This window comes from Lutra lutra, chromosome 7 (genome assembly GCF_902655055.1).
Source record: "Lutra lutra chromosome 7, mLutLut1.2, whole genome shotgun sequence".
NCBI classification, from domain to species: Eukaryota; Metazoa; Chordata; class Mammalia; order Carnivora; family Mustelidae; genus Lutra; species Lutra lutra.
In genome coordinates this window covers 144262644-144286400 of record NC_062284.1, presented here as the reverse complement: position 1 = coordinate 144286400, position 23757 = coordinate 144262644, and the positions used below count along the sequence as shown (strand labels likewise).

Sequence of the window (23757 nt, the reverse complement as noted above, 5' to 3'; positions counted from 1 at the left end):
CAATGGCTCACAGAACACTTCCAAAATGCTCTAGAAGGTCCAATCAGCACAAAAGACAAAATTAAGATTCTTTACCACTATTTAAGTGAACTTAGAACCCAAAGGTACTGATTATTTTTCAAGAGTCTGTCTACTCCCTCTTACACATTTGCTCTTAAAAGAAGGCAGGGTTGGGGCGCCTGGGTGGCTCAGTGGGTTAAAGCCTCTGCCTTCGGCTCAGGTCGTGATCCCAGGGTCCTGGGGTCGAGCCCCGCATCAGGCTCTCTGCTCGGCGGGGAGCCTGCTTCCCCTTCTCTCTGTCTGCTTGTGGTCTCCGCCTAATAAATAAATAAAATCTTACCAAAAAAAAAAAAAAAAGAAGAAGAAGGAGGAGGAGGAGGAGGCGGCAGAGTTTTCCAAAGGCTTCCTTGTCCGGCCCTCTCAGGGACTTTAGTCCCCCGGCCCCCAAGGAAGAGAAGAATCTCAGAGCAGGGCTGGGGTCCCTGCACGCAGGCCAGGAGGGAGCAGGGGTCGAGAGCGCCCGGGCTGCGCCTGCCGTGGGCGCACGACAGACGGCTGTGGCGGCGGCGGAGCAGCCTCTCTCGCCAGCAGCTAACTCATCCCGGGGGCGAGTAAAGCCGTTCTTGCTCAGACAATGTTGAAGCGAGAACACTGAACAGTTTCCATGAAGCTCAAGGTTCGGTGAGCAAACTAGAAAACTAGAGAAGCGCTCCCCAGATGTGCTCAAGGCCACCATGGAAGCCACCCAGCCCTGGGCCTTCTGTACCTGAGACCAGGACCCCCCACCCCCTGGGGGGGGCAGCACACGCCCCCGTCGGAAGCCAGTCCTGGGGGGGCCCCGCCTGCCTCTCCAGTGCCCTCTTCTCCTCAAGCTCCGGGCCGCTCCGGGCCGCTCTCGGCTTGGTCTCGGAGGACACCTTGTGTTCTGTCCTCCTGACAGGACAGTGGCTCAGCGGCTGGCGAAGAAAGGGGGCGGGTGTCAGAAGGGCCACATGGCCCTCTGCAGCACCTCATCCCCAGCAACGGGCCCCAGAGCAGGACGGACAGACGTTCAGGACACAATCACCAGCGGGAAGTGGAAGAACAACACTGACCAAGCCCCAAACCACAAACTGACACGACCACGGTTTCAAAAACCGGGGTGGGAGCGGGGGGTGGTGACACCACGGGCTTCCGTCAGCACATTTCAGAGCTCGCTTGGGAGGGAACAATAATCTCCTCTGGCCTCTCCCGCCCCCACTGACTCCCCCTCGATAAGGCCGCCAGTGCCCCCGAGCGCCCGTGTGGCAGCGCAGCGGAGGGCGCCAGAGGGTGAAAGCGGCCAGAAAGCCCCCGGCCCCAGGGCGCACCGCGGCTTCCCCGCCGGCGACGCAGGGAGCTGTGCTCAGAGCCCAACGGTCCCAAGAAGCTTCCCCGTAAACGCTACTTACCTGGGACGGGCCACTCTGCCTGGGCCACTCAGCCCTGAACTCTGAAACTACATACTCAAGGCCTCAGAAGCATTTGAACTTAAATTTCTAAACCTAAGTCGGTACATAAAATTGCACCTGGGGTGCCTGGTTCTGATTCTCTCCATCCGACGTCCCAGTTTAGCCTCCAAAGTTGAACAGTCCACAAGCACGGCTGTCTTTGCTGCCGGTTAACATTTAGGAATGAAGGACCACAACAACTTAAGAGTAAACAGAACATGAACATACACCCATGACGTCATGCATAAACGGGGGGGGGGGCGGGGTGCACCTGGAAGGCCGGTGCACTTAGGAACACCGAGATCGGAACAGAAGGCCCTCCCGTGGAAGGGGCAGGTGGAAAGTGAAATGAGGGTTGCGGGGCGGGAAGCGGGCCCGGGGAAGTGGGGTCCGGCCTCCCAGGGAGCTGTGGGCCGCGCTCCAGCACACAGAGCTCCGGCTCCAAGCCCAGAGCTCGTGTCCTCTTTGCTGAATCGCATCCACTACTCAAACGGGTGTGAACGATCAGCATCTCTACGTTTAACAACAAAGGTGTGCAGAACAGAAAACAAACCAGAATAACCATAGCAAGTTAACAAATAAGATAATCACCATCTTGACATAAAATACGTAGGTCAAAGAACCAGCTCCTTCCCCGTGAAACTGGACTCTGAAACTCCCAGCGCAGCCGCTGGCCCCCGTGGACGTGGCTCGGCATCCAGCCAGAGGGGGCTCAGGCGGCCGCGCACCAGTGCCGGGGGAAGGCAGTCCAGCCGGAAGCCGGTGAGGATGGAGCCCGAGCGGGCGGGATCACGACAGCCACCCAGTAATGCGAGGGGGCAACTGGCCCCCTGTGCCTCCCCGCTGGGCGGGGTCCCCTCGGGAAGCACTCGGAACCTGGGGTGGGGGGCGGTGTCTGTCAGTCCTTACAAAATAAGACCAAAGAGTCTGTGCCGGGCCTACAGTCGGGCCTTTTTGACCAAAAACAACATCAGCAACAACAAAAAACCCACAGAAAATTGTAGAAGGAACCAAAACCTCCTTTCCCTTGTTGGAAAAAAACATAAGCAAAGCGCGTCCAACGGAAAAGGTCTTGGCTCACGTGGCAAGAGGCCCCCCCGACACCTGCTACTGGCGCCCGTCCTCAGCCTGTGGCTTCCGGGAGCTGGCCAGGCTCCGGGGACGAGGGGATTTTAGTCAGTGCACCAAACCTCAATCAAAGTGCTACAAACTGCTTCTTTGAAAAAAGATGTTTATTAAACAATTTTAATTGTCATAAAATGACTAAAATGGGTTTTAAAAATTAAGGCTCTTCTCTTTCTGTGGATTGCCAGAACAATGTAAAAATAATATCAATCAACCCTGCTGAATGCTTTGTTCCTAAAGTTAAATTTCATAGATTCCTAAACATTTTATGATTAAGATAAAAACTGGACTAGAAATGACAATTAATGGCCGTCCATACTGAACACACACTCTGATCAGGTGTACAACATTCTAATTGAGTAGTTAAGCAAAAATATTCCAGTTAAAGCAGAAGTTTTAATTTTAGCATTTTAAAGTCATTGTTTCCCCACACTGTCATGATTTTCCTAAAATCGAAATATTCTAATACAGGAGCGCTAACCTTGGGACTCTATATACTCCCAGGAGGGTGACTGACTTGGCTGGCAATTAGTTTGATTATATTTTTTTAACGTTCTAAGTTGAATTATCAAATGGTTCAGAATTACACGGCATGCAGTATCCAAAATTATGGCTCTGATGCATCAGATTTACATTAAGAGTGAGAAGCGCCGTTCGCATTCATTGTGCGCCCCACCCGCCCGCAAGGAAAAAATCTCTACCTACTCGAGCTCTCGGTCTGCTGCAGCATTAAGGATTAAAACTTACCACTTTACCAGGCCTTCCCCATGTGCAAATAAATCCCTCCTGACAAGCAGTGACTAGACAGTCTTCAAGAAAAATTAACACAGTCAGTCTCTCATGCGCTATCTTTTTACAGATGAGCGGCTCTAACAAGGGGACGTCTTCCATCCGAGGACACAGGGGCGTCCCCAGGGTTTTAGCTGGGTCCGTTTTGGTCTTAGTAACCAGGTTCAGTTTGTCGCTGCTCTTGCTAGAAATGTGTCCCATGCTGTGGTTTCGCTTGTGGTCCTTCTCGTGGTGCCTGTCCTTCCGGTCGTGCAGGGAGAGCGTCGCGAATTTGCTGACCCCAGAAGCGACGGCGCCGTCGGCCACGCTGCTCTTGCTGCCGGCGCTGGAGACGGTGGAGTGCGGGAGGCTGTTGGAGCGGGGCAGGGGTGGGGGCGCGGAGCTGCCGGGCGTCGTGACGCTGTTCCCCGTGCTGCCGGCAGGAGGGCTCGTGGCGTTCATGACATTGGTGTGTGTCCTTGCTCTCGAGAGGGGCTGGTGAGGGAAAAGGATGTCTTCCGTGAGGTCCCAGAGGCAGAGCTGCGTGTCCTGGCCCACCGAGCCGAACCGGTACGTCACGCTGACGGGGCGGCTCTCGGCAGAGTTCCGTTTGGACAGCCGGGACTGTGTACTGTTGGCCCGGTCGCGGCCGAAATGAAGGAGGTCCTGGAAGTCCTCGTCACTGCCGCTGAACTCCATGGGGTCGCTCTCTTCCACGCTCGTGGTGTAGGGGTCGAACGCCACAACACTGACCCAGGATTTGTGCCCGTGGCCTCGGGCGATCACCCGGCAGTCTCCGAAGGCCCAGACGGTCACCAGGTCGTCCTCGCCGCCCGTCACGATGTACTTGCCGTCCGGGCTCCAGCACACGCACAGCAGGCCTCCGAAGTAGCTCCGCATTGTGCCGTGCAACTCCACCGAGTCAAAGTTGAACACCCGCAGAAACCCGTCCTGGCTCACGCAGGCCAAGAACTTGCCATCTGGGGAGAAAGCAAACTCGTTGAGGGCCCCCTCGCCCACGGTCCACTTAAGGAGAGGGTTCCTCGTGGATTTGCTCTTGCAAGTGTGCACGGCGAAGCTCTCGCCCTGCTTCAGAAGCTGGTAGTGGGGGGCTGTGGTGCCACAAGTGTGCTCCACGTTATACAAGTACATGCTCCCACTCGCGTGGGCTACTAGGAAAAGGCTTTCCGAACCGGGAACCCATTTGACACAGGTTACGCGTGACTTGTCTATTAGTCTCTGTGAAGACAAAGGAGAACAAGTTATCACAATGGAGAAGCTTTAAAGGTCTACTTTTCCAGCAAGAAACTCGTCTGCTTCTCGGTGAGAAGGGAAGGGTCCATCCAGGCACTGCACACAATCCCGCGGTCAGCCAAGCCAGCGAAGAGCACTGGGGCCCCTTGTAGAACTACTTTCTAGAACTGCACTTGGGTGTGAGAGGCCACCGGCTTTCGCTGAGGGAGTCAGTCATTCAACACACACTGCTGAGAGCCTACCACGTGTCAGACACTGTACCAGGCGCTGGGCCCCACCGATGAGAGGCCGGCCCCCGGGCCACCTCCATCTCTCACGCCTGGAGCGTCTGAGTCTGTGCTTCCTGGCACCTACACCAGCGCCCTCCCTCCGAGGCCTCTCTGCATCTCATCAGCCCTAAGTCCCATGCCGTCTACACCTGCCCCTCAGCTCCGGCTGCTGTGGGGGTGGGGGGTGGGTGTCAACGCACAGCCCCTGGCAGGAGCGCACCTGCAGGCTTCCCTCAAACGTCCCAGCTCAGACTTGCTGTCCTGCGTGCATCCTGAAAAGCAGTTCCTCCGAAGCTTCTTCGTGGTGTTCAACAAAATAAAAAGACGGTCAGCTCGGGAGGATGGGCCTATTCACTGCCACACCACGCTAATTTCTGTTCCTCTCACAGGCATCGGAGTCTTGTCTTTAAAACCAAAACAGCAAAAGGCCAAAGTAAAAAGCACCCGAAGGCACAACACGCGTGTGTCCCCACTCGCACACCTTGCTGTGGGGCTCACTGGCACAGCGGCTCCCCCCAGGGTGCCCCGCCCTGGGCTGCAGGGTCCCAAAGCACATCGGCGGAAGCCAACCAGAAGTTCCCAAGACTCCCGAGTTTTTGGAAGCGCATCCTGCCCAACCCTCTCCACCGCCAGCTGCCTGGGAACCGGGTGCCTCAGGGTCAGTTAAACACGACCACTTCCCCTCCCTGGCTGGGACCCCGGGCCTGAGCCTTGGGGCACCGACGTAAACCTCCGTGCCTGCACCACCCCCAACTCCCCTGGCTTCGCACAGCTGTGCTGAACGTGCTGCATCTTCACAGAAAAGCAAAGAACTTGAAATCACTCGTTTTTTTTTCAAAGATGGACTGAACAAGGTACAGAATAGCAGGCCCCGGGCAGGGAGAAGGGACACCCCGTGCAACACGCAGGGCCCCTGGCAGGGATGAGAAGGGACGCTGGCCCGCTATGGTACACAGGGACCGGGCTTCAGGTGACACACCCAACTGCCCCATGGGGGCACCGCTGGCCTCTGAAGTTAACAGAGACACACGAGCTGGCCTTGGGGACACAGCCAATGTTCTCATCCCCTGCCTCCTTGCCCTCCTACCTACGCCAATGCCAACAACCTAAAAGCCCAGCACCCACTCCGGCAGGGTTTCCAAGGCCTTCACTGCTTCATCCTTAAGAGGTCAGAACGGGGCTCTCCTCCTGTGGGGGCTGCCCCCATCCGTCCGACTGTGCTATCCCCGCCGGGCCCAGGCTACCCAGTTGGCTTCGGGCCACCGTGGCTGTCCCGTGTCGGGGGCGGCCTGGTCAGGCGGCCCCAGAGCTACCTCGAGCTGGCAGCCAACACCATGGCTCTCGGTTCCTGCCCCTCACACATGTCCGCAACCAGACAGATTGCGGTCTTGCCAACAGAACACCACGGCCACGCTATCCTGTGTGGAAATTTTTAAAGATGGACATCGAAACTTCTAGCGCAATGCTTAAGAGAAAATTTTATTTTTGGCTGAAAGAGATACAACAAAAATAGTTCCATTAGACTCCGAAACTGTAATCCCATCAAGTAAACAGGGTATTGTTCCAAAACTGGGAGGCGTGAAGACAAAGAATGACAACACTGTCGTTATAACAAACGTCACTGGGACAAAACACACGTAGACACTTCATTCCCTAGTAAACAGGCGCATGGAGACAACCGTAAGTGGAATCACGCAAGTACCTTATAGCCAAACACCCAAGCCCCCCCTCCTGAGCCCCGAGCCAGGCACCTGGGAACCCGGACCGCAGGGCAGGCAGCGACAGACGCCAGCAGGCCAGGCGCCGGGACCCGGCTCAGCCGCGGAGGGGCTCTCCCGGGCAGGTCATGCGCTCCAGCGTACCCGAAGCATCCGCCTCCAGGGGCGCTCCCCGGGGTTGCCACGGGGCTGGGGCACGCAGCACACGGGGACGGCAGGGGTGACCTCCCATCGGAGGCCTGATCCGCATCCCGGGCCCCGGGCAAGCGGCTCTGCACGTGTGTTCTTCAAGCGCGAAAGGGCCCCGCAAGGCCGGCTGCTGTTCTGAGCAGGCAATCTGTTCTCACTCACGTAGAAGTGTGCAGAGCTCACTCGCGTCCCTTTCCTCCATTCCAGTTCACCTGTCCCCAGAGTCACCAGCACGCAGCTTCCTGTTTCGCTCACCAGAATGTCTCGTGCCCGGACAGGGCAAACGTGGGGCCGAGTCCGTCCGCCCTCCGCGCTTCCTACAGGCGACGCGCCGGCGCCCGGCTGCTCGCTCTCTCGTCCGCGTCGGCGGCTTCCGCACGCGCCTCAACACCGCTGCCCCGTTCCTCTCTGACGCGGCACAGCATTCACTCGCACCGAGGGAAACACGGTCATTTGTCTTGAAGTGTGCCATTTCCGGGGCGCACACGGCGGCTCCCGTGAGTACGAGCGCGCCGCGGGACGAACTCCCAGTCACTCAGCCGGGGCGAAGGGCGCCCCATTTAATCCGGCAGACACCGCAGACCGCCTCCCACCGGGGCGGAACCCGATACTCGCATCAGTGTAAGAGCGCCCGCTCCCCCCGAGGAAGGCAGAGCTGATCAGCGTGTCGCCCCCAGGAAACGGAGGCTCGGAGAGGCCAGGGCGCCCGCCTGCAGCCCCGCGCACGGCTCGCCCGCCCGCCCTCCCGCGCCCCTTCTCAAAGGCATCCGTGCCGGGCGCTGACGCAGCACTGAGTAGGCCAGACAGGCATTTGCGTCCAAGTGGGGGAGAAGACGGTGAAATCTGTAAGATCCGAGGGTGACAAATCTGCGGAGAAGACCAGACCAGGGGGAGAAGGCACAGTGCTGACAGGGAGGAGGCGGAGCGCCTTCGAGCTCAGACGGGAGAGCCTAGCGAGGCGCCTGGCTGGGCGGCACAGGCTGGCTGAGCGGGCGGACAGCCGCAGCGGCTGGGCCAAGGGCACGTGCGGAGGAGCACCTCACGGAGGGAACCGCAGCCACCAGGCGCCGAGGCGGGAGCAAACCCAGCCCTGGGCATCCCAGAGAAGGAAGGGAGCCAGAGCAGGCGGGGCGGACGGGGCGAGGCGGGGCTGCCATCCTGCGCCACGGCCTGACGGACGTCAACCAAGGCCGGGGCCACTCACGCTGGTTCCCAGGAACAGGACGAGCCCGCCTCAGACCCCAGGCCAGGGCAGGAGGCACCGCGCTAGGGCCAGCTGGCTGACAGTCACCGCATTTAAACAGCTCTGGTTTTCATCCGGTTTGGATTTAACAAAGAAAAGAAGAGGAAAGAAAGCATTTCACTCCCATCTTTCTAATTAAGAAACAAACACCTGGACACTGTATTCAGTAAACATAAGCCCAGTATCTATACCGTAAAGGTGTATTTCTGTTGCTGAAAATATCTCGTAAAAAAGGTGGAGAATCTCAATGCTCCATGTTAAGTAACGGGACACCCCTGTTAAGCTTGACTTCCCCAGTATCGGTGGGTCTGTGATCCGGACACACGGGAACAAAACCGCCTCAGCGGAAGCGTGGCCTCTGAGGGAAGGGGGTGCAGGGAAATGACTGTGTGGGGAGTGGCCCGGGGCAGAGCCGTCGTCGGGGCGGATGCAGGGACACACAGCACCTGTTTGGCTGGAGCACCCAAGCGGGGGCAGGGACGACAGGGAATGAGGTCCGGGATGGCGAGCTGGGGCTCAGGACAGCCAAGTCTCAGGCTAAGGAGCTCTGGGCCATGACCCTGAAGCCCTGGGCCACCAATCCCACAGCTCTGAGCACTTGATTTGTGCCTGAAGTGAGATGTGCTGTGTGTAAGATACACACTGGATTCTGAAGATGTGAAAAACTACAGCAACAATCCCATTCATTGTTTCATATTACATATATGTTGAGATAATACCTCGGTACATAGAGAAAACAAAATCTTAATTTCACCCACTTTTTGCTTATTTAATGTGCTGTTAGAAAGTGTAAGGCTGCACACGTGGCTCACACTGTCTTTCCACTGACGGCGTGGCTGCGGTTCGGGGAGCGAAGGTTTCAGAAAGGGGAAGCGACAGAAGAAAGAGGAATCCCCCTTGGCAGAAGGTACAGAACGGAAGATGGGAGGTGGGGGGCAGGTGGGGAGGAACCAGTTAGGAGGCTGAGACGTTGTTGTGGACAAAAAGTGACGGTGGTTTAAAAAAAAAAAAAAAAGTGATGGTGGTTGTTAACATGGCAAGATGGGCTGTTAATGATGGCTTAGGCTGCGGTGAGTGGGGGAGGGGTGGGGAAGGGGCCTGTGGAGTCTCCTGGGCCTGAGCTCAAGCGCCTGCCACACTCAGGAAGGCTGGGGATGGGATTATGCTGGGGAGATGCCCAAGTGTCCTCATGGAGTAGGTTGAGAACAGTGAGAGCCAGATCTGTGACCTCCTAAGATCCCCAAGGAAGGCGCAGTGTGGACGAAGACAACGGGGGACGCTCCACTCAGAGGGAGCAGGACAAAAATCAGGTGGGCAGAAGGAACATCCAAGGACATGACCCCAAAGTCCCACGAGGCGAGGAAGGAGCTGAGGCTGAGTGACCACCACAGCCAGGAGCTCTGCAGCAGGGCAACGACCCTCCGTGTCCTGTGATGGACTCTTTGAGGTTGGCTCCGTCTACCCCAAGAAGTGAAAGTCAGAGGGGGCAGTGACCCCAACAGGGCTGAGGCAGGCAGAGCAGGAGCAGGGAGGCCTCCTTAGAAGAGCACAGGGAGTGAATCTAAGGGACCAATGAGAGGGGCGGGTGGGGTTCTGGGGAGGGGGGTTCCGGGAGGAGCCTCCCCGGCTCCCTGGATGCAGAGAAGCCGGGGGACACTGACTGGTGGAGGAGGGAAAGGAGCAGAGGAGAGTGTGAACCCACTTCCAGAAAACCAGAAGGGGGGGATGGAGTAGGGCAAGAGCTCAGGGAGGGGGAAGAGGGTAGGGAGGACGGGCTCTATGAGGTCTCCTGGCTTGGCCACTGGGCTTCCATTAAAGAGTCAAATTCCAAAATGCTTGGAGCCAATTTCTATAATCACTTTTGTGAAAACCAGATACCAAACCCGGAGGTGGGTTCGCTGTCTCTGCATGTCACAGAGCGGCTCCCACACCCACACTCCTCACCAGCCCCCGCCAGTCCTCACCTGCGGCCCGCAGGATCCCACCCCGACGCACCATCCCCACCCCTGATCCCCACCCCGACGCCGCAGAAACCTTCCCTTTGCTGATAGAGCTCCAGTACAAATCAAACACTAAAACTACCGTCACCAACGGCATTAAGAGACAAGATTTAGCTATAATCAACTAATAAAAAGGAAGCAAGAACAAAAATAAATCTATAATCGTGTTAAAGTGTCACTGCTAGGACAAAATTTTCTAAAGCACTTAGTTGTCTTTTTATTTTTTATTTTTGGGAGTAGAAGGGCAGAGTGACAGGGAGAGAGAATCTCAGGCAGACTCCACACTGAGCACAGAGCCCGACGCGGGTGGGGCTCGATCTCACAACTCTGAGATCATGAGCTGAGCTGAAACCAAGAGTGGGACCCTTAACCGACTGTGCTACCCAGGTGCCCTTTAGTTGTCTTTTTATTCTTTTCTACTACTAACAACACGACAAGCAGAAAAAATTTATTTCAGGGGCAGTGGGTACGCATTTTATAATGCAGATATTAATCTATAACAAAAATACTGAAGCAAACAAATAAAAAACCACAGCAGCTGGGGGGTGGGGAACCATAATGTAGCCACAAGCAAAGCGCAGGACTAAGGGCTCTGCTTCCGTAAACATATTTAAAGAGAGCGGCTTCCCTCAGGAAGTGTGAGGAAAAGACTATTTCAAAGCCATAAAAAGGAGGATCAAATGTCGTCTTATCAAGGCTAAAATTCTAAGGAGTGGAGCATTATGAGCTCCTTTCCTTCCTTTGATTAAAAAAAGCAACAACCGAACAAAACTAACAAAATGCCCATAACCACTCTTTCGCCCCAGAACCGGACAGAAGACTGCAAAGCCGGGCCTGGCTCTCCCCACCCCTGGGGGCACTGGGTGCCAGGAAGGAGCAAGAAGACGCAGCCTCAGGCCGGCTGAGGGCGGCCCTGGCTCCCGAGGGCCCTTCAGACAGCAGGAGACGCGGACCCACCCGGTGTGAGGGCCCTGGCCTCCCAGCCCGTGACGGGAAACAAAGTCAAGGACAGAGGTGTCCGTAGTGGAAGAAGCCACGACACTGAGTGCGTCTTAGATCTTACATCCTCCCCAACAATCAAAACACACTTGAAGATCCTCCAAAGTTAATATTCTCTGGATACAACCCTGAAATAATGAGAATTTCTACAAAAACAAGTCTGAGTTCCTCATCATCTAGAAACCGTCCCTTTACAACTCCCCCCTCAGTGCATCATAACCAACCAGCAGCAGCAAGTGAGCTCCACAGCCCCTGGGGTCCTTCCCATGAGGCTGAATGCTGATCGGCTGGGGACGCTCCTTTCCGGGGAGCTTGTAGAACGAAGGGCCACTCCACGGGCACACACAGAATGCTACAGACACACCGAGGACCCACTGAGAGAGACTGGAGGGAGCAGAGACCGGGGGACCCATGGGTGTCACTGCCCCGGGGAGGCTGGAAAGGACTAGGCACTTCCTTCCTTCTGGACTGGGCCGGTTCAAAAGCCAGGCCCTGGGGCGTGACAGGGACACCCGCCTGAAGGGAGCACGGCTCCCCTTGAAGTCCACTGGCCAGCCAGGGAGGAGGGATCTCTGACGGAGTGTGTGAATCTACCAGGCTCACCTCATTAAAAACATAAAAACTACAACAGTAAAGTTAGGAGTGAGCACTGGGACTTTTCCTATCTTCTTTGTACATCTATAAACAATCATTAAAAAAATTTTTTTAATTTTTTAGTTAATGGAGAGGGAAAAAAATCACTTTTTAAGATATACTTGACACCCAGATAGAAATTTTCATCTATCTTTAACATCAGGTGGATTTCTAGACTCTCTAATTCCATCCATCCATCCATCCATCCATCCATCCATCCCCCCATGCAAACATCGGTTATCTCTTCATGGGCCAGGAGCCCAGAGAAGGGCGGCAACGGTGGAAGAATCGGTACCAGGGCGTGTGTGCACATGTACACGTGTGCAACGCACACCGTGAGAGAAGCGCTCGGAAGAAGACACACGTGTGAGCCACGTGATAAGGTGTTCCCCGTCCTCTGCTCTGCACACGCTCATGCTCTCCCTAGGTTGTCCTGGAAACTTACTGCCTCCCCCTTCCAAGAAGCCCTTCCCCGCCCGCCGGGGCCGGCTGCTTCCCCTGTAGCCGCACACTCTGCTGAGCATCCCCCAAGGGCTCGCTGCCCCAGCCCAAGGCTCAACACGTCTCCTTGCCTCCCTTCCGGTGGGTGATGTTCTCCCCACTGCTTTCCAGGTGAGGAGGGGTGGGGGGAAAGAGCAGGGAGGTGCTCAGGCTCAAGGCTCTGCGTTCTGAGCCACGGGGCTGAGTCTCTAAGTGGCAGGAAATAAATGCAGTGTTGGAAGTGGCTCTCTGAAGGCCCCGTGACAAGCCATGCAGAGGCCTGGAGTACAGTCAGTGCCACAGACCTTCCGTCTCATCTCTGGGACGGGATGACTAGTTGCACACCAAAATCCCGAATTTTTACCCCTGGGCTCCAGGGTCCACGTATCTAACATTCATCGGCCTCTGAAGCTTGTCAAGTACAGACTGGAACTCCGATCTTCCCCTCCACTCTAAACCTGCCCCTTCCCCAGTCTTCCCCAACGGGTAAGTAACAGCCGGAAACCTACCCATCTCCAAGCATCAGCCATGGGAATTTGCAAAAACACCAACCTGACCGCCTCGTGCTCCCGTCCCCTCCACCCTCAGAGGCACAGTGCTCGGGTCTCACAGCCGCCCTTCGCACCACCCTCCCCGGGGACACGGCCCTCCCTCCGCTCTCCTGACCCCCCCATCGCCCCTTCCTTCCTACTCCGGGCCTTCACCTGCTCTCCCTTCTGAGAAATACTTCATCTCAGGCTGGAGCTGGCTGGCCTTTTACTCATGGGAAGCCCCGCCTAGAGCACAGCACCCCTGTCCCTCTCCCTGCCTCCCCAGGCCCCTGCCTCCTCATGCGTCACATGTCAGCATTTGCCCTAAGCGCGTGTGAGGGGAGCTACTGCTGACACGTCTGCCCCTCTCTCGAGGGGTAGCGACAGAAGCAGCCCAAGTGGGCACAAGGTAGGTAGACCGAGGTCTGTCGCCGGGATGGAACAGGGCCACTGCTCTCGTCCATCCGCTCTCCCGAACAGGTACGAGCCTCCTCGCTGGCCTTGCTACCTTTGCCACTCTCTCTTCATTCCAATCCACGTTCCACAAGTGCCAACGAGCGTTCTAAAGGACACGCCTGACACACTCATTCCCTTGATTAAAAGCCCAGAACTACCCTTACAGCCTCCAGCATCAGATCCAAATTTCTCAGTATGTCAGGGCGTTCCCAATCTGGTTCCAACGCACCCACTGGCTCTGACCCCGGTGTCTTTGAGGCCTTCACACTGACTTGGTCACGCCTGGCCACCCAACGCCCCTCCACATGCCAAGCGGTTTTCTCCAGCTCTGAGAGCCTCTCTCCCATTTCCCCAACTCCTGTGCACCTTTCAAGACCCAGATCAAGTGTCACCTTCTGGAAATCTCAGATTGATGATACTGGATACACACTGAAGAATACGGTGAACACATATCCCCGGGCACTTTGTCCCCAGCACTCTGATAACATGGCCCGGAACCCCATCCATCCACGGCACTGAGCTGGGAGCTCCTGGGAACACAAGGGCCCAGCCACCTGGCAACAACTCACGGTGGTCCTCACAGGCTGGGACCGGGAGCCCATCTCTGTCGTCAACTTACTATCTGCCTGGACAATTCACTCACCTTCTCTGTGTCCTCATCTGTAAGACAGCAACAGCTGTCTGCCCAGCCACACTGGGCAAATCCAGAACAGGCCGAAGCCTCTAACTCTGCCACAGCGAAGCCCGCGTGAGTGATACCAGCTCCGAGCGCCACTCCCGGCACTCTCGGATCCAGACCCCTGTGACGCCTGCTCTGACACCCTGACCAAAACCTGATGAAAATGCCATCCGCACAGCCAAACACTCTCCTTACTGTGAAAGGCAAACAACTTCAGCCTCAAGCAGTGAGTGCCGAACTGGCATTTACCTTACACAGTTTTATTTTCAAATAAAGCGTAAGATGAGCATGAGACAACTCGCACTGAAATCAGAGTGACGAGCTGCTTCCTGGCCCGCGATGCCCGCTGCTGTCCAGAGCAAGGCGCGGATCTGGCTGACGTGTCCGAGAGCTCTCAGGGCCCTGAGACTCTTGCCTCCCCTGTGATGTCACACAAGCCCCTCTTGTTCTCCAAGTGGCGTCCTGTGCCATCCTCAGCCGGAGCAGCTTCCCGATCCCGATGTCGTTTACAGACAGCCCTTCCCCCTCGGTAACCTGCCCCCTACCGAATACAAACAAAACCCCATAATGACTCCAAATTCAGCTTCCAGTGACAGTGCAGAGACGACTGGTTGCTCCCCCACAGCTCCCACCAGGAGGAAAAAAAGTCATTCGGCTACTGGAAAATCACTTCCCCACACGTTATTAGTAAAAGACTTAGGTAAATAAAACAAGTTTTCTGCTTTTTAAAAGAAACTGGGATCAAGAGTTTTGTCATTCCACATGGCAAGTTCTGTTTCTGGTCAAACCAGATGCAACCAGTAGAGGAGACGGCATGGCTCAAGAGATCTCACCAAATCCACCAGCAATGCCAGACAGAAGCACCATGGACGGGGACTGGCGGTGGAGATGGCACGGGCCGCGACACTATTGAAGAATCCGAATTTTAATTGCAATCTGTCCACTTGAATATTCTCACCTAAACAAAACTGTTTCTGATGAACCAGAACCTATAATGCTCTTCTGTTCCAAGTCCATGACATCAAAACCAGGCAAGAGCACAAAAACACTTGCCCTTCCTGAGAGAGGGATGCCACATGACCTGACCCTTGTCACATCAGGGCCGCGGTCACCAGGTGACACTGGGACCCAGGGCTTCTAAGTCAGCAACCCCACCACATCGTTTCCGTTTGCTGGGAAAGTCGCACTGAAACAGAGGAGGGAGGACGTTGCATATGCTGTGGCAACTCTGGGGGCCGACAAGCCCCCGTGACAGCTTTACCACATGATCTATGTGGCGACTTCTACAGCCACGCTGAACAGTTCTGATGTGTTCCTGAACACACATGGCTCACGCAGCTCAGGCGCCTTCCAGAACAAAACCGGAGGTGCTAGGAAACCAGCACATGCTAGGTCACTAGCAAAAACTGTATCATGTGATCCAATTTTAAGTGCTAGGATTTCAATATGTCAAAGGTGATTTTACAGCAAGTATTTCCAAGAGAAAGAAGGCTACCCCTTAGCCAAACGCTTGTCAAATACAGACACAAAAGCCCGAACTACCACTTAGATGGCCTATGGAATTATTATCAAGTTCTTTGATCTGCATGAAATTTTCTGGTGATGTGAACAAGGTCTAGAATTCTGTATCTTCTTATTTAAATTATAAATATCAAGTGACAGTTTCACCCGTCTCCATTATAAAAGAGTTTTAAAGCACCCGCTACAGACACCTGAGCAAGCTCCATAAAAAATGCCCAGAACAGGTACCCCGAGGAAGAACAGGTTTAAGTCAAGTTAGTTCACCACATTTAACCGGGTAATACTAGGTAGGACAGTTAGAGAATGAAAAATGGGCTTAGCTTGACCTGTAAAATAAGGCCCACTGCCCTTGGCAAGAACGTATAAATTCTTAAAGGGATTCTTAACAGCTAAGACAGGGTGCTACTTACTTCCTCATTAAATAGTTTGCTAGTTTCTTTTTTGATTGGATCTATAAGCTGGACTTGGCCTGCGGAAAAGCCCACTAGGAGAGAGACACTTTCTGCTGTGGCTGTTAGGTGGTTGAAGTCATGACAAGTAGGCTGTGTTCCTTTGTAAATCCTTTTATCTATTGGTTTACTCAAGTCAGCAGCCTGGAGGAGAAAGAGAAAAATACATACGGTAAACAGCACATTGAGATGAGAAATCTAATAGTTACTCTATTTTATACTCCATTATGATGTTCAATCTTAAAAACAAAGGTATTTAAAAATTTTTTTCCAGTTTTCAGCATCTTGTAAAAGCACTTTCACATACATCAGCCAATTTGATATTGTTAGACTATCTGTAATATGCTCATAACTGTTACCTCCACGACTTGTTCTTAAAATGTCTTTAACAAAACTCCTGGACTTCAGGAGGAAAAATCCTTGAGATACTAAATTCAGTATTTGCAAAATACATTCAATTCCAAGCAATTTCTAACAGAGTACCTCTAACCACATAAAAACTCGGCTTGCATATTGATCTACAGCATCTAAATGCTCATTGGTGAGTTACCTGTAGCCCAGGGGTTCTCAAAGTGTGGTCCCCACACCAGGGGTGGCGGCAGCAGCATCACCTGGAAACTCAGAAATGCAAATTCTCAAGCCCCACCCCAGATCAAAAGAATCCAAAACTACAGCGGGGGGCCTAGCAAGCCTTCCAGGTGATTCCGATGCCCACTCAGATTTGAGAACCACTGCTGCGGCCAATTATAAGCAGGTGCCTTCTTACTGGGGCCCAGTCCCTCTTCTGCACCAGTGCTGAGGTACCTTTCACTTACTGAGCCCACACTCAGAGTGCACGGCGCGCATCACCGTTAAACCCTACAACGACCCTTCAAAGTAGAGAACAAGTTTAGGGAGGAGAAGTAACTCAGCCAAGGTCACCATACCTACCTAAGCAGCTGGACGTAGAGCCCAGGTCTGTTTGACCATAAAGGGGATGAGAAGGACACACACGCACACACCCCAAAGTCAGAAGCAAATGACTTCCAACTTGGGCCAAAAAGTGATGTTTCAGTATGCCTCCCCACAAATCCCTAGAGCGAGACTTTCTTCTTCTTCATGAGGAACGTTATGCAATCTAATGTGCCGAGCTGACGCGGAGATTAAGGACGCCGCCCTCCAGCCCTAGCAGAAAGTCACAGATGCAGACAACCGGGCTGCTGAGCGCGTCCCCCGACAAGACCACTGGAGCCGCGGCTACTGTTCTCTGCTGACCAACCCGAGGTAGGTTCTGAAGAGTTCTTTCCTTCAAAGAGGCCTGTGACACTGTGCTGACGATTGTTTCACTTTCCAAATGACAAACATAAATACTGAGTAAAAAAGGGGACCTCAAAATTCTAGGCATCTTGGGCGCCTGGGTGGCTCAGTGGGTTAAGCCGCTGCCTTCGGCTCAGGTCATGATCTCAGGGTCCTGGGATCGAGTCCCACATCAGGCTCTCTGCTCAGCAAGAAGCCTGCTTCCCTCTCTCTCTCTCTCTGCCTTCCTCTCCCTCTACTTGTGATCTCTCTCTGTCAAATAAATAAATAAAATCTTAAAAAAAAAAAAAAAAAAATTCTAGGTATCTTTCAGCAAACTCCAAACCCGAACATTTGGAAGTGTAGACTCGGAGCCCGGGGCAGAGGAATGAGGATGCGGGCGGCGCGGACACTCCCAGCCTCACCTCAGTTAAAACGGAGATGAGTATCTTTCTCATGGGATTGTCTGGAGGATGAAATAAGAGTACGTACACGGAAGAGGCTTGAAAAGTATAATATAAAGTACGATACAAAACAGAGGTAAGTCCCGGCCTTGCAGCAAGGCGAAAAGGGACCAGCGGGGAAGGGAGTAAGTGCTGAGGCAGGCTGAAGGCTGTGGCCAGCAGAGGTGTGAGGGAGCTGCGGAGCCAAAGCAAGCCACCTCGGCCCCTCACCCCGCCCCCACCCCCGCCCCCAGAAACAGGCCCACGGACAGAAGCTGCTCCCGGGCTGGGCCCTAGAGGCAGGGAAAAAGCAGCCAGGCTAAGAGACCTCAGCAAATTATTTCAGAGCTAAGAAGGTTATCAGCAAATGTCGGAAGAGCTCAAAATAGACAGTAAAAGACACTGGCAACTACGGACAAAACACCAATCTAAAATACGAACAATTACATTATTACATGATCTCTGTATAGCATATAAAACTCTTTTGAGGGGCTCCTGGGTGGCTCAGTGGGTTAAAGCCTCTGCCTTCGGCTCAGGTCATGATCCCAGGGTTCTGGGATTGAGCCCCACATCGGGCTCTCTGCTCAGCGGGGAGCCTGCTTCCTCCTCTCTCTCTCTCCGCCTGCCTCTCTGCCTACTTGTGATCTCTGTCAAATAAATAAATAAAATCTTTAAAAAAAAAAAAAAAACTCTTTTGAGAATTTTTTTTAAAGTTTGCCCCCTTAAGAAACATATCTAAAATTATGCATAAAATTATAAAAATCTATTCAAAGCCAAGCCAAAAATTACAGAGAAAACATGCTAATACAAATTAAATGAGCAAAGGACATCCAGCTGTTCTCAGAAACAAGAGAGGAAGTAAAAGCGCCTGCTTTACCGGTACTGCTTCTAAGGCAGAGCTAACTCAGAGCCCTTACCGCAACGACACTAGCTCAGCTCTCGGGGTGGTTATTGTACCTCTTGGCCTCCTAACAGGAAAAGATGTCATCTGTAAATAGATCACATGTATTTTAATGCCAACTGAAAGATTACTTTTACTCTTAAATCATGTAAATACTCCCCAAATACCCTGTTTACTAATCTGCTTAACAACTTCCTTCCCACGGGGCGCCTGGGTGGCTCAGTGGGTTAAGCCTCTGCCTTCAGCTCGGGTCATGATCCCGGTGTCCTGGGATCGGGTCCCGCATCAGGCTCTCTGCGCAGCGGGGAGCCTGCTTCCCCCTCTCGCTCTGCCTGCTTCTCTGCCTACTTGTGATCTCTCTCTCTCTCTGTGTCAAATAAATAAATAAAATCTTAAAAAAAAAAAAAAAAAAAAAACACAACTTCCTTCCCAGACCAGGGCTCTCAAACTGTACCAGGCCACGCCAGCCTGCTGGTCGGCAGCAAGAGTCCATACAGAGAGAGAGGAGTGGCACTCGGAAACTCTGAGGGCAATCAGACGGGAGAACTTTGCATTGACTCTAATAATAAAAATTTGAATTTGTATTCCACATGTCTTTTTCAGTTTCATTCCCCATTAATATATTTTTTTTCAATTTTAGAAAAGTATCAGCCCAGACAGACTGGACATTTTTTTTAAGATTTTATTTATTTGTCAGAGAGCGCGGGAGCAAGTGCGCAAGAGCAGGAGCAGTGGCGGGAGAAGCAGGCTCCCCGCTGAGCAAAGAATGTTCCATCCCTGATGTGCTTGATCCCAGGACCCAGGCACCATGACCTGAGCCAAAGGCAGATGCCTAACTGAGCCATCCAGGCGCCCCCAGACTGGAAATGTTAACCGGTCATTCAACACTGGTGAGAAGCAGTGTCCCGGGAGGCACCAGGGTAAACCAAGGCCCAGCAAACACTCAGAGTATCTCTTATCTAAGGTCACTCCCCATCCCCAGCCCCCAGGGGCACCAATCCCACTACAGCAGCACAAGTGCAGCCAAGCCGCACAGCCCCTACCAACAGCAAACAGGAATTACTGTGAAGCCCAAGGTCACCGCTAGAGGTGTGCCCATAACTGAGAAACCCGTGGACTCCGCCACTGGTGCCCAAGCTCTCTGGAGCCCAAGGCCAGGGCGAGAAAGCCAGGTAACCAGCGCCTGCCTTCATTTCCAACAGGGCCATCATCTCGCCCCATCTTGTCCTCTGTCTTCTGCAGCCAATCACCAACTTCAGTCTCTTTTCCCACTGATGTGTTGCTGCCCTATTTCTTCTTCCTCCTCTTCCTCTCTCCTTTGGGGTGGAGGGGCGCCAACATGGACACTGAGCTCACACACCTTTTAGTAGCAGTAATGACCACCTGAGCCAGCCATGCCTCTTCCGCGTGGGCTCCCCAGCGAGGAGGAGAAAGAACCCAGCCTCGGAGCCAGGCAGGCCTCGGTCCAAACCCTGCCTTTCCTCTGGGTAGCCAGGTGGCCCAGGCAAGACGCTCCTTTCCTCTCAGAGAACAACGCGCCCAGCGCTCCTGCCAGGCAGTGGGGAGGCCCACTGAGAACGGACCCACAAAGCACAGGGTGTGCAGATGCATTCCAAGGGCAGCAACCTTTGTGAATCTGTCCCTGTCACATCCTATCTCTCTGGTCAAATGTTTCAGGAGCCTCCTGACTTGTGTCACACCGGGGCCTGACGTCTGCCTACGGAACTCTTGCTGGGCCCAAGCAGCTTCACATTCCCAACTCTTACCTCACAGCCCCCCGCAGGGGGCACGGAACGCACCTGCCAGCCATCCTCCAAGGAGAAGCCAGAACCGGGAAAGGATTCTGGCCTCCAGGGCCTGGCAACAGCACGCTACAGCTCCTGTCACCCCGGCGTCTGCTTGCCTCCACGCCACAGTCCCGAGTGGGCTGCAGGCACACAGCCCCCCTCTCGGGCTCCCTCTCTTGGATGCGCCAGGGCAATGTGACCCAGTGGCTCAGGCCCCACCTCCAACAAGCCTTTTCCCAGCCACCGTTCCTTGGGGTGGCTCCTCTATCTCAATTCTCGAGTCCTTAATTCGTTCCACAAAATTTAGTATTTAATCACTTATATGATTACAGTACGGTTTTATGTCTGTTATCATCAATTATAAGAAAATTACAATGACAATAAAAAATTACAATAAAAACTCCTTTAAGGAGCAGAACTTCTTTATTAAATCGTTACCGCTGTATTACCCCACCAAATCAGCTTTTATGTTTCAGCTTTCTGGTGAATTCTGCATAGATGGGTTACAGACACTTGGGATTTTTTTAATGCATCTGCACCCTAATTATTGCCAGTTACCTGAGTTCTTAAGCAGGAATTTACAGCAGAATGTATTTTTTAAAAATCTTACCAATGTTAAGAATTAGATCACATTTGGTTATTCGGCCCCAGTAGAGTGCCCCGTCCGTCATAAGTGCTGTCTGTTGAACAAATGAAACTACAAGTATTCCAATTTTTTCGGGTAAGATTAAATTGTATATTATGCTCATTCGCTTCTGCATAAGGAGTTACTGATTACAAATAATCTGTCAGTGTCTCATTCTCAGAAGAAAAAGTTTAAATTATGGTTTAAAAATTCCTACCATACTTGGGGCGCCTGGGTGGCTCAGTGGATTAAACCTCTGCCTTCGGCTTGGGTCATGATCTCAGGGTCCTGGGATCGAGCCTTGCATCAGACTCTCTGCTCGGCAGGGAGCCTGCTTCCTCCTCTCTCTCCGCCTGCCTCTCTGCCTACTTGTGATCTGTCTGTCAAATAAATAAATAAAAATCTTTAAAAAAAAATTCCTACCACAGACACAAGCTGGTTATCAAAATCCTTGATCAACAAGTATAAACAATTTCACGTTTCCCTTTCTTGCGCTCAAAGGTCTGTAAAAGAAGCCCCTTATTCCAGCTGACATCTTCACCCCAGCCCCCCGCCTGGCCTGCTGGGGAAGGCCCAGCGAAAGGAAAGCCCCCACGGGCTCAGCGGGCCTCCTCACACTGCCGGGGCCTCCAGACTGGCACAGCCTTTAGCGGAACTCAGAGGAGACCTGTGGGCCCGTGCTGAGCGCCCTTCACGGAACCTGCTACCCGATACTCCCGAGCGCCCAGAAACACGTGGTGTGACATGGAAAGTATCTCAGAAAGACCTCTTTTGAAAAAAAAGCATGTGAGATGATGATGTATTGGGGGGGGGGCAGTGTCAGTAATAAAGGTGGGCTTTATTTTCCCTACATTTTATATTCTCCCTCCCCATCCAAAAATCACTTCAAAAACCAGTTCCACAGAACTTGCCAGAAAACAGTCCTTCCACCCATTTCTACGCACGTTCAACTCATCCCAAACATGATGCCACATTCATCTTCACGAAGCCTTAGGTCACTGTCCCACTTAAAACCTCCAGGGCTTGGCCCTAATACTGGCTAAACTCCTCAGCTCGCACCCACAAGGCTCCCCAACGTGGACCTCCTCATCGCCCCCCGCACACGTTTCCTCCCAAGGCACTTGTTCACACACAGCCTGTGCGCCTTACACCCTTACACCCTCTTCCCTTTCCTTACACGCCTTCTTCCACTTGGAATACCTTCCCCGGGTGCCGTCTCCACACAAACTCTGCTCACAGCAGCACAAAGGTCATGCCTTCCTGCTCTCACCTGACTGTCACTGAGTGCCACACTTACTAGTTGTAGCGTTAACTGTATCCCACACGTCGTGACAGTCCAGTTCCTTTTATTTTATTTTATTTTTTAGATTTTATTTATTTATTTGACAGAGAGAGATCACAAGTAGACAGAGAGGCAGGCAGAGAGAGAGAGAGAGAGAGAGAGAAGCAGGCTCCCTGCCGAGCAGAGAGCCCGATGTGGGACTCGATCCCAGGACCCTGAGATCATGACCTGAGCCGAAGGCAGCGGCTCAACGCACGGAGCCACCCAGGTGCCCCAGTCCAGTTCCTTTTAAAAACAACCAAGAAATCAAGAGGCCGCTGAGTCACTCCCTGAATGAATCCATCAAAAGCAGCTGGAGCGGTGCCAGCGACATCAAGGGTCCCGGCTACAGGACCCGAGGGCCACTAGAGAACGGGCAGCACGCCTTCCGTTAGCATTCCTCTTGCCCACATCTCAGACATCCAAAACAGGAGCCAAAAATGCACAAGCGATTACTCCCAGAGTGCGAAGGACCACGTACTGGGCAAGAAGGGGAACATCTGGAGTCCGACCTTAAGACCTGGGATGCGGACAAGCACAGTACAGAGACCGTTCCGGTTTTTCGGGGAGGAGACTTTCCGCCTCGTCAGGGTTTGGGTCTCCAGTGCGTGCAGGGGCTGAGTCCACAGTCTGGGTCTGGACCACAGCTAGCTGGTGGTCCTGGGGAAATGCCGAAGCCTTCAGAGCCCCAGGCATGAATGAGCATGGACAGGCCTCTCAGAGCTGAGATACGTTCCCTTCGGGAACTAAGTCCGAGGTACTATTCAACCACAGCGTGCTTCACCACAGTGGAAAATAACCCGGCTCGAGGGACAGAAATACCGAACAGCGACTTCCAAACATCTCACGCCCGCACCACACACGCAGGCGAGCAGCGCAGCTCAGCGTTCAGGTCCGTCAGCTGCAAGGTCCAACACAGACGCCGACACAGACGCCGACTCTACGGGCCAGCCCACCTGCCCTCAGGCGGCAAGGAGACAGGCTGACTGCGCAGCACACCCGCACAAGCCGCCTCTCTCATGGCTTCTTCAGCTACACCCAAAGTATCTGCATAACTGGCATGAACGGTATTTAAAGAGTCTAACACTGATTTAAAAATATATGTCAGAGGTAGTAAGGAATCAGTCAAGTTTGGAACCTCTTATCCCAGTAGGGGAAAAAAACGTCAATCAATTGTACAGTTTCAGTGTTTCAAACAGGGCAGAAACCCTTCTGCCTTCTTCACCGCGCGATCTCCACCTAACAGAGGGCCTGGCCGTAGAAATGCCCTCACTGATACTGGCGCAGACAGGAAACAACTCTGGAAGTGGCGGGGAAGTCCCACAGCCAGCACACATGAAAGCAAACATGCGATCTTTCCACCGACCAAACTCCTAACAACCAATGCCTTCCTGGGTGCCACCTGTGAAAGGAAACCACCTGCGGCCAGTACCGGAAGTCACCCTACAGCTCACCAAGCACCTTTGGGCTCGGTTCTTCCGGCCTCACTGCGAACCCGAGGCCTGAGGATGTCTGCCGCTCGCATTTTATAAATATGAAAACGGACTCAGCGGTCAAAAGGAAGCAAGTGGTGAAGCCAGCGGTCTCGATGCCAGCCCCTGCACTCCTCCCAGTGCGCCACAC

At 53.5% G+C, this 23757-nt stretch overlaps 1 protein-coding gene across 13 annotated transcripts in view; it reads right to left on the bottom strand.

The window, feature by feature from the left end:
• WDR20 (WD repeat domain 20) overlaps nucleotides 1–23757 on the bottom strand; it is a 64421-nt gene that overhangs the window by 7212 nt on the left and 33452 nt on the right. For 5 of the 13 annotated variants that reach the window (XM_047735437.1, XM_047735438.1, XM_047735439.1 and 2 more), the window contains 2 exons: nucleotides 15744–15926; nucleotides 3342–4601 (listed from right to left, as the gene is read on the bottom strand). The exons of 1 other annotated variant lie outside the window; for it this stretch is intronic. In XM_047735437.1, coding sequence (XP_047591393.1) covers nucleotides 3342–4601; nucleotides 15744–15926 — 1443 coding nt within the window. Of the gene's footprint in view, nucleotides 1–2685; nucleotides 4602–14553; nucleotides 14719–15743; nucleotides 15927–16332; nucleotides 16394–23757 lie in introns of those variants that run through there. 7 more of the 13 variants (XM_047735444.1, XM_047735445.1, XM_047735446.1 and 4 more) reach the window with 6 other exon arrangements.